Source organism: Lontra canadensis, unplaced genomic scaffold, assembly GCF_010015895.1.
Source record: "Lontra canadensis isolate GAN:19392208 unplaced genomic scaffold, GSC_riverotter_1.0 scaffold31, whole genome shotgun sequence".
In the NCBI taxonomy this organism is placed as follows: Eukaryota; Metazoa; Chordata; class Mammalia; order Carnivora; family Mustelidae; genus Lontra; species Lontra canadensis.
This window is the reverse complement of record NW_022631025.1, coordinates 1,962,648-1,971,852: the sequence shown is the minus strand read 5'-3', so window position 1 is coordinate 1,971,852 and position 9,205 is coordinate 1,962,648. Positions and strand designations below refer to the sequence as shown.

The 9,205-nt window shown below is 52.6% G+C and overlaps 1 protein-coding gene across 1 annotated transcript; it reads left to right on the top strand.

Annotated features, from left to right (window-relative positions):
- Positions 1-8,307: 8,307 nt before the first annotated feature.
- LOC116873057 (proline-rich extensin-like protein EPR1) lies at positions 8,308-8,997 on the top strand (the record flags this gene model as incomplete). The annotated part of the gene is made up of 2 exons (XM_032866710.1): positions 8,308-8,439; positions 8,824-8,997. Coding segments are annotated over 2 exons (306 nt in total), but the record flags the coding sequence as incomplete, so codon positions are not given.
- Between the last annotated feature and the right edge of the window lie 208 nt (positions 8,998-9,205).

Here is a 9,205-nt window from a genome sequence, read left to right as displayed (position 1 = left end):
CCCAATGATCATAGCAGCAATGGCCACAGTCGCCAAACTGTGGAAAAAACCAAGATGCCCTTCAACGTATGAATGGATAAGGAAGATGTGGTCCATATACACTATGGAGTATGATGCCTCCATCAGAAAGGATGAATACCCAACTTTTGTAGCAACATGGATGGGACTGGAAGAGATTATGCTGAGTGAAATAAGTCAAGCAGAGAGAGTCAATTATCATATGGTTTCACTTATTTGTGGAGTATAAGAAATAACATGGAGGGCATGGGGAGATGGAGAGGAGAAAGGAGTTGGGGAAATTGGAGGGGGGAGATGAACCATGAGAGACTGTGGACTCTGAAAAACAATCTGAGGGTTTTGGAGGAGCGGGAGGTGGGAGGTTGGGTGAGCCTGGTGGTGGGTATTATGGAGGGCATGTATTGCATGGAGCACTGGGTGTGGTACATAAACAATGAATTCTGGAACACTGAAAAAAAATTTAAATAAATAAAAATAAAAAAATGAATAAATAAATCTTGAAAAAACAAAAAAAAAAAGAAAAAAAAATGTTGCATGTTAATTAAAAAAACAAAAACAAAAGCAAAACAGAGATCAAATGAAGCGTGCTCCAATGTTCCCAAAACAGCTTTCCATTGTCTGGATCCCAAGTGCTCAAAGGCACAAGAATGGCCTCCAGCCTGAGGGGCCGTGTGAGTGAGGGACGGGGGGAGGGAGCGGCCGTGCCCCAGTTCTGCTATGGGTAAACCTCTCTCCAAACCCTGCGGAAGAAGGACCTTGTGAAGGGGTTGCTTGGGGACCATCGCCACCTCGCGGTCCTCAGTTCCACCCAGTCCTGCCTGCATGGGCTCTCTGGACGCTGGGCTGGTGCTGTGGGTTGTCCCATACTTCTAATGCGCTCAAGCCCTGATGCCCAGGACCTCAGATTGAGACTTTACAGAGGTGATGAAAGTAACATGAGGTCATATAGGGGCCCTGATTCAGCTTGCCTGGGGTCCTCACAGGGGACACATGCGGGGGACAGTCGCCTGCACACCAGGCAGAGTCCTGGGGAGAAACCAGCCCTGTCCATGCCCGATCTCAGTTTTCTGGCCTCCAGGACTGGGAGACGGGGATTCCTGGTTAAGTGGTACAGGCTGTGGTCCTTGAGGCAGTGGCTCAAGGCGCAGATACCGTGGGGTTCCTGGGATGTGGCTGCAGTGTTCCAGAGCACAGTAATGTTTTAAGGTTGACTTGCAGTTGAATTTATTTACTACACCGTACTATTCTTACTGCCGACAAGAGGAGCGTGTACACGACAGAAAAATCCTCGCCTCTTCCCCGTTGACTTAGAAGCAAGCATGAAAACGTAGAAACCCATAAAACTTAGTTTCAAGTAAAATGCATTACAACAATGCAGATACGTTCTGGTGCGGTACTAGAGAGAGCCTGGTGGTGAGGCCTGTCTGCGGGGCGGTCACAGAGACTCTCTGAAGCCCCAACCCCCTGAAGGAGGCCTCGAGGACGCACAGATCACTGGGAACGCCAATGCACAGGGAGGGGACCGAGGGCAGATGTCCTCGGGTGGAAGCCACTTGCGTGGGCTAGCCAGGCAAACACAGTGGGAAAAGAGTGGAGGCCCAGGACGGTGGTCTGTGATGATAGCAGGGCAAGCCAGGACGAGCTTACAGGGTCAGCACACAGAGGCTGGTCTGTGTCTCATGACTTGGGTCACCATGGAGGGCTGGACACAGGGGCAACACTGTAGGACTCCCCCCAGAGGAAACAGCTCTGTCTGGTGTGGAGCCTGTGCTGGAGGGCACAGGGGATGGAGGAGGGAGGCCAGCTGGGAGGCTGTGGGGTCATCTACCTGGGACAGTGGGAAGAGGAAAGGGGGCTTGTTTGGGATCTATTTTGGAAGTGTAGCCCATCGAGGGAGAAAGCTGACATTCTGTGGAACTCTCACTGACATGCGGGAGGTGGGCAGGGCATGTGGGCCGTGGAGGACACACTCCTTCGGGACTATGAAGTCAGGGTTGTCTGTGGGGAGATGGAGAGGCCCGGCAGTGGCCACCTGATTGGCTGAGTTGGGAGACAGTGATGTAAACAAGTGACAGTGATGGAACCAGCAAGAGGGATGAGAGCGAGGTCAGAGAGCTTATTCCCACCAGAGGGAGGCCACTGCCGGGCCTCCCTGGGGGCGGGAGAAGGACCGTGGGAGCGGAGGTCCTGGTGTGCACCTGCTCAGATGGACCTGCGAGGGGCTGCCCGTGTGCTGTAAGGCCTGAGGGATTCTGTGACTCAGGCTGGGGGACGAGACAGACAGGTTCTCAGTGAGAAGCGATTGGGGGACTGAGTAAGGGTGGGGAGGGATTAGTGGGTTGACCTGGGAGTGACCAAGAAGGGCAAGGGGCCTGGGAGGGCAGGTTCAGCAGGGGCCCCTCAGATCTTGTCCCGAAGGGCTGACAAGGAGGTGGACTCGAAGATGCTCTGTGATCGTCTGGTTGTCTCTGGTGTAGACCAAGGGGATAAAGGCCATGCTGAGATGAAGTCCCGGGTGGTACAGGTGCCAGTGGCTTGACTCCTGCAAGAGCTCGGAGATGGAACCCCTCCGGCACCAGCGGGGGTCCAGCAAGAAAGAGACGGCATGTGAAGTTAGGCTATTCTGAGGGGTGGTTCATGGAAAGGGTGGTAACAAGGTGTTGCAGGAACCACAGGGACAGCGAGGGACCCAACGTGAGCAGCAGGGAGGGGGGACAGTTGCTGGTCCCAGAAGGACAGAGGCAGAGAAAGCATCTGGAGTCAGTCCAAGGCGACCTTTGGGAGGAATCGGTGGGAATAAGCTCTCTGATCTCGCTCTCATCCCTCTTGCTGGTTCCTGTTGGGGCTTCCCAACCACAGCCAGGGACGAGAAGCTGCTGGCTTAGCCCACGCACACAGGCCTTCTCAGGCGGGACAGAGGGCGGTGATGGGTGGAGTGACCAGTGTAAGATACTGGGCACCTGTGAGGCTGACCCTGAGCCAACCGCCTGGCCTGAGCGAGGGGCCGTCTAAGTCATCCGGCCCCCTGCCCCGCCATCTGACCTCCGACGGATGTGGGGGTGCAGCAGGGCTCTCACCCATCCGCCCTGCCTGGGAGGATGGTCTCCCCGACCCACAGCACTCTGAGAAGTGACATCTGTCCTTTGAAGCTTTGGGGGTGGTTTGCTGCGTGGCAGGAGCTGGCTTATTCAAACTCACAAGGGAACGTGCAGAGTGACAAGAAGAGTGGAGCGTTGGAGCAGGACAAGGGTTCGGTAAACGTTAGTCACTCCTGACACTGTGCTCCATGTTCTGTCGCTTTTCCCTGTGAGCCCTTCCTGGCAGGGAGGGTTCCTTTCTCTGCGGGAGCTTGGAGAGTCTGGCATCCGTGGGGGGCCCTGTGGGAGGCTGGTGCTTGCTTCTGCCAGGGGACCATGGCTCTTCTCTCTCAGTTTCTCAGCTGGCAATGCCCGTCTCATATGGCTCAAGTAGAGGTGTGCACAGCGCAGGTCTGGGTATTTGATTTCCCACTCCATACTTCTGCCCTTCCAGGTCTCAGACGCATGGCAAGCTTCTGCGTTGCTTCCCTGAACCAGCAGTGGGGTTTTGCGTGTGCCTCCGTGAGAAACGGCGAGGAGTGCTCTGTGGCTCCCGGCCTGATCTGGGCACCCCTGTCCCACGACCGGTCACCCGCGCGGGATCGGGGGCCGGGGGTCCACACCAGTCCTGCCCTGTGCCAGTTCCTGCTCTAAGCTCCGTCGTGGTTCTGAGACTATTCCTTTTTGTTCTTGTGAGCTAGGCTAGGCGTTCCACATTTCTAGGCCATCGTGTCTTTGCCTTTGTCATGGTGGGAAACTCAGATCTGCTCAGCCTGCTGTTTTGGGGGACGTCGCCAGCAATTGCCTTCTTGACAGATCTAGTGGGTCTTCCTTTTCTCTGGATAATGTGGAAAATGCCTTCCAAACCTTGACTTTTGAGCTGAAGGACTTGTCCCTCAGAGCTGTCTTCGAGAGGATGGTTCAGATTTTCCGTATAGTATTTTCTCTGGGAAGGCTCTTTACTAGTAATTTAAATAATTCTTTTCAGTGTTGAAACAAGGCAAGGTCCCTTCATGCTGCAAAGCTCATGTCTAGCAGCTCCCCTCCCTTCTCAGGACTGTCCCTCTCCTTCTTGTCCACATGTTTTGACACCTTCCAGTGGTCATCTCCCGCCTTGTAAATGACACGCTCACATGTCCTGCTTGTTTTTGAATTTTAGATGTTCCTTCCTGACTATGCACTGGGAATTCCAGGCATTTTCTCCCTCGTCCTATCCACCACTCACTCCACCACCTCCCCTCCCTCCTTCCAAATATGATAATTACATCGTATTTTGTGATTTGATTGATTGATTTAAATGACCCCCTTAAACTCTGTTCTCCATCCCAGCCCCTTCCCAGGGCGTCTTAACTCTACCTAATTTGAATACAGACATTAGCATCTAAAGTTCCCCCAGCTCCTTGCTCTGTTATCCATCAAATCCGTTGGCTGTATTTTATGGTAACCCTTACATTCTGTTTTGGTCAAATTTCTATATTCTGGCCATAGATTGACACTAAGCATTGGGGGAAAAAGCACAGCCTTGACATTGTGTTTTATGTCACTATTCATTCCCAGTATTTGCAAGGACCACACATTCTCTGCAGGAGTCTGTCCGCCGCTAGGACAGAAATGCTCTGCTTAAAAATCAAAAGCCTTCTCTTGTGTCTCCCACCTAGTGCTTCCCATGTGGACCATCGCTACCTTCTGCTTCTCCCCTTGAGCTTCTATGGCCTGTATTTCCTTTCCAAAAGAATAATGTGCTTCACTTATTCATGTTTCTATCTTCAAACATTTATTTGACACTCATTTTGCCAAGCAGCATTCTGAAAACAAAGAGGCAGATTAAAGAGACCCCCATCCCTGCCCTTCCATTCATGCTCCCAGGGAAGAAGGACGCCAATAATCACTTTAAGAGGCAAAGTGTGTTGTGGACACGGAGGCTGGCGCTGTGGAGATGGGGCGGACAGCCCCTGGGGAGTGCCGTGCTGGGGTGTCTGCCCGGCGACGTTCTCCCTGGGACTATGTGCGGCCCCTTCCTCTGTGGGGTCAGGAGCATACACTGAGTCTTCCATGTGGCCCTGGGAGCCCTTGTCCTGGCTGATTATAGGCCATCCATCCCTCTCATCCTGGCTGGCTCTGGTCGCAGGACATGGTGTTTGGCCCGTGGCGCTCCGGCCTTGGGGCCGGGCAGAAACCCAGTGTCTCACCCGTCAGGCGGGTGATGAGGTCCCACTGGTCTCAGGCTTTGACCTTCTAACTATGGGGTAAGGAGGGGGTACAGCCTTTTGTGCCCGGCATTGGGATAAGTGAAGATTTTGCTAAAATGGGTTCAGCTACCCAAAACTGCTAGTTTTCTGAGATATGGTAGAGTGAGGGTAGCAATCTTGGTAAGGTATCAAATTCATACAAAACTGTCCAGTTTTCCTCTTTTATGATAAGAAATACAGTTTTGGTGTCCCAAAGCATTTAGAGGGTCAACCTCGCGGATGTGGCCAAGGACATGGGTCACAAGCTCACAGTGCCTCGACTTCTTCAGACCATCAGGATTTCTTGTCAAGAGACAATGATAGGGTGGGGTGGTCACGAGTCATTTTTATTCTTTTATTTGGTACTTTCTGTATTCTCCACATCTTACTTAATAAACACGGCTGATCTTTACAATCAGAGTAAAACAAAAAAGTTTAAACAAAAAGTTCATCAGATCTGCATAAAAGGGCCTTTGTTACTTTCAAAATTCTATCTGATGGAGTTTGAATTTATGCTTAAATTCAGTAAAGTGACTTTTACATGATGTCACGGAAAGAAAGCAAGGAAAAGCAGACTCTTAACTGCTGTGGAACATTTTATATCAGTTCCATCTGGGCACAGCAACGTTTTGTTTATTTGGGTTTGGACAGCTAGAAAGCCAGGGCAAGTGGATGCGTGGACAGTTGCAGACCCTTCCCCCACAAGTTGGGGTGGAGTGCTGGGCTGTGCGCTGCGGGCGCATCAGTTAGGGTTTGCTGGTCTGGGCTGAGCTCCCGTGACATGTACTCAGAAGACTGCGGTTCCCTCCCTTGAGATGGTTTTGTGTTTCAGAAGGGCCACAGGGCCCTCTGCTCTTGGTTTCCTTGTTCAGGTGTGTCTTAGGTTGGGGCTGGAATCACACAGTCTGCCGGTCCCTGCTGTATCAGCAGACCCCATAGGCTTTGATGGCAGACTACGTGGCCATCTCTTGCCCATTGTGGGCATGGACAGCGTGCTACCTTGTGGAGAATGTCACCCTGGGGGGCGATCTCACTGACTCTGAGCTGGGGGGTATCTCTGGGCTCTGAAGGACGCACTGTGTATGGGCTGGACCGCAGCCCCATGGCCTTTTGGCAGGTGAGACAGTCGGAAGCCGGGCCTCTCGTCCTGCTTGGCCGTGGTGGACCGCTTTCCCAGTTCAGTGCGGCCTGATGGATGTGAGCTCCGCTATGGGCTCCTTCTTGCAGCCCAGTCTTGTCAGGGGAGGTGCCTGCCATGGAGGGAGACAGAGTCTCAACAGCCTGCCCCAGGCACACCGTGTGTGACCAAAACCGGGCACTGGCTCTCACCCCAGAGCGTGCACGCTGGAGGAAAGCTGGGGTGGCAGCTGGAGTGGACATCAGGGCAGGTTTTGTGGAGTGATTGGAATGTCTGCAACCCGATGTTTCTTAAAAACTTGCTGCAAAACCCTAATTGTCAGGTTTGGTACATTTTTTTCCCTGTTCCTTGGATAAATTGCACAGGGCAAATTCCACTTCAGAATCTATCATTTACAGTACAGAAAGTCCCTCTGTAGTGAGCATGCATGTGTAGAGAGAGAGAAGCTTTCCGGAAACCCAGGGCAGGCATACAACAGGAGGGCAACGTGGGACGGCAGTATTATGATGACGGAAGCCCGTCAAGCCCGTCAAGCACAGTGGCCAGGGCCAGGGGGTCGGCATGGGCTAGGTCATCGACTGGTGTTTGCGTGGGAAGGTCTATTGGTGTGCTTCAGGACACTAATGGGAGTTTCAGAGGGCACAGGTTTGGGGAGGATGGTTAGCTTGGGGAACACTGGGTTGCACAGCAAGCAGGGTTCTTGCTTGTAGCCCTCTAAGTGTCTGTACTAAAACCTCAGATGGGGGAAGTGTGTGCACCCTCCTCAGGGTCCCTCGCCACGCTCTCTTTGGAAGACAAAACAGAAAACTTCCTAGTAATGGAAAGGTGTTTTAGATCGGGATGCCTAGACTCACACATGCCCCCCCTTGCCCACTGTTGTGGTATTGGTAAGCCATGCCCTGTGTCCATGTGCCCGTGTAAGTAAGAGACGAGATGGTGAGGTGCCACTATCACTCAGCATGTGTGCCCAGAACAAAGGAGGTGTTCAAAAAACAGGAACTCTTGAAATTATCATCGGAAAACTGGGTTCCAGAGAGTACCGACCAGCTCCAGGCCACCCAGTTGTGTCCCTGGATGGCTCCTCTCCCCCTACATCCCTCCTTCTGCCCTTGGGTGACTGATAATAGAAATTCTATGTGAATGTGCTCTTCTCACAAGCATAGCAGATGAAACAGGGAATGCTGGATGCTTCCATTTTACAAAAGAATGACGTTTGTGAATGTCTATCAGGGCTCAGACCTAAGACTTCTAGAGAGATTGCTGAATACCAACAGCCATAAAAGGTGTCTGGTTTGGCATTCCAGCATCCCAGGGCAGCCCACACCACCATTTGGTCACATCTGGTCTCCATCAGGCCTGAAGTGTTACATAAATACACATGGTTTATAGGGTGAGGAGGCCTACAGAGACGGCCCAGGCTTTGTTCTGAGCTCTGCAGATGGGTCCAGGGGACAGCCTCACAGCCCAGGTGGTGCTGTCCCAAGGGACAGAGCTCTCTGCTCCCATCCATGTGGTCCAGCAGAGATACCACACTTGTGTGCCCATCCATCCAGCTGCCCTCACTGCTGTCAAACACACTGGGAAATCCAGTCTTCCAGTAGAAACCTCTGGTTACAGAGAGCTGATGGAGTTCACTTGGTTAGACAAGAACAAAATACTTTATGACCCTATGGGCTCCACCCATCCACCTACCTGCCCATCCACCCATCCATTCCCCATCCATTTGTCTACCCACCCACCATCCAGCCAGCCAGCCATCCACTCATCCATCTATCTACCCACCCATCTATCTACCCACCCACCACCCACCCATCCATCCATCCATCCACCCACCTCTCCATCCATCCCCCCATCCATCCATCCATCCATCCACCTCTCCATCCATCCCCCCATCCATCCATCCATCCATCCATCCACCCATCTATCCACCCATCCATCCATTCATCCATCCATCCATCCCCCACCCACCCACCCAACCGTCCACTGACCCACCACCCACCATCCATCCATTCATCCATCTACTTATCCACCCACCCACCCAACCATCCATCCATCCACTTATCCACCCATCCATCCATCCATCCACCCACCACCCACCCACCAGCCACCCATCCATCCGTCCATCCATCCACCCATCTATTCACTCATCCATCCACCCACCTACCACTCACCCATCTCTCCCTCTCTCCATCCATCCATCCACTTATCTACCCAATCATCCATCCATCCATTCACCCACCCACCCATCCGTCCACCCATACACCCATCCACATATTCATTCATCCACCCACCCACCCAACCACCTATCCATCCACCCACCCACTCAACCGCCCATCCATCCACCCACCTACCCCTCACCCATCCCTCCCTCTATCCATCCATCCATCCATCCACTTATCTACCTATCCACCCACCCATCCACCCACCATCCATCCACCCACACACCCATCAACATATTCATCCATCCACCCACCCACCCAACCACCCATCCGTCCGCCCCACCATCCACCCACCTACTATCCATCCACCCACCTAACCGTCCATCCATCCACCCATCCATCCCTCTAGCATCCATCAATCTATCCATCCATCCACCCATCCATTCATACATACATACATCAACTCATCCATGCATCCCTGTTCCATCTATCTATGTAATGAATATGAACTCTTTGCATGTGTAAAGTGCTATTCTAGGCACAGGGAATGCAGCAGCGAAGAAGGCAGATAGGGAACTGACCCAT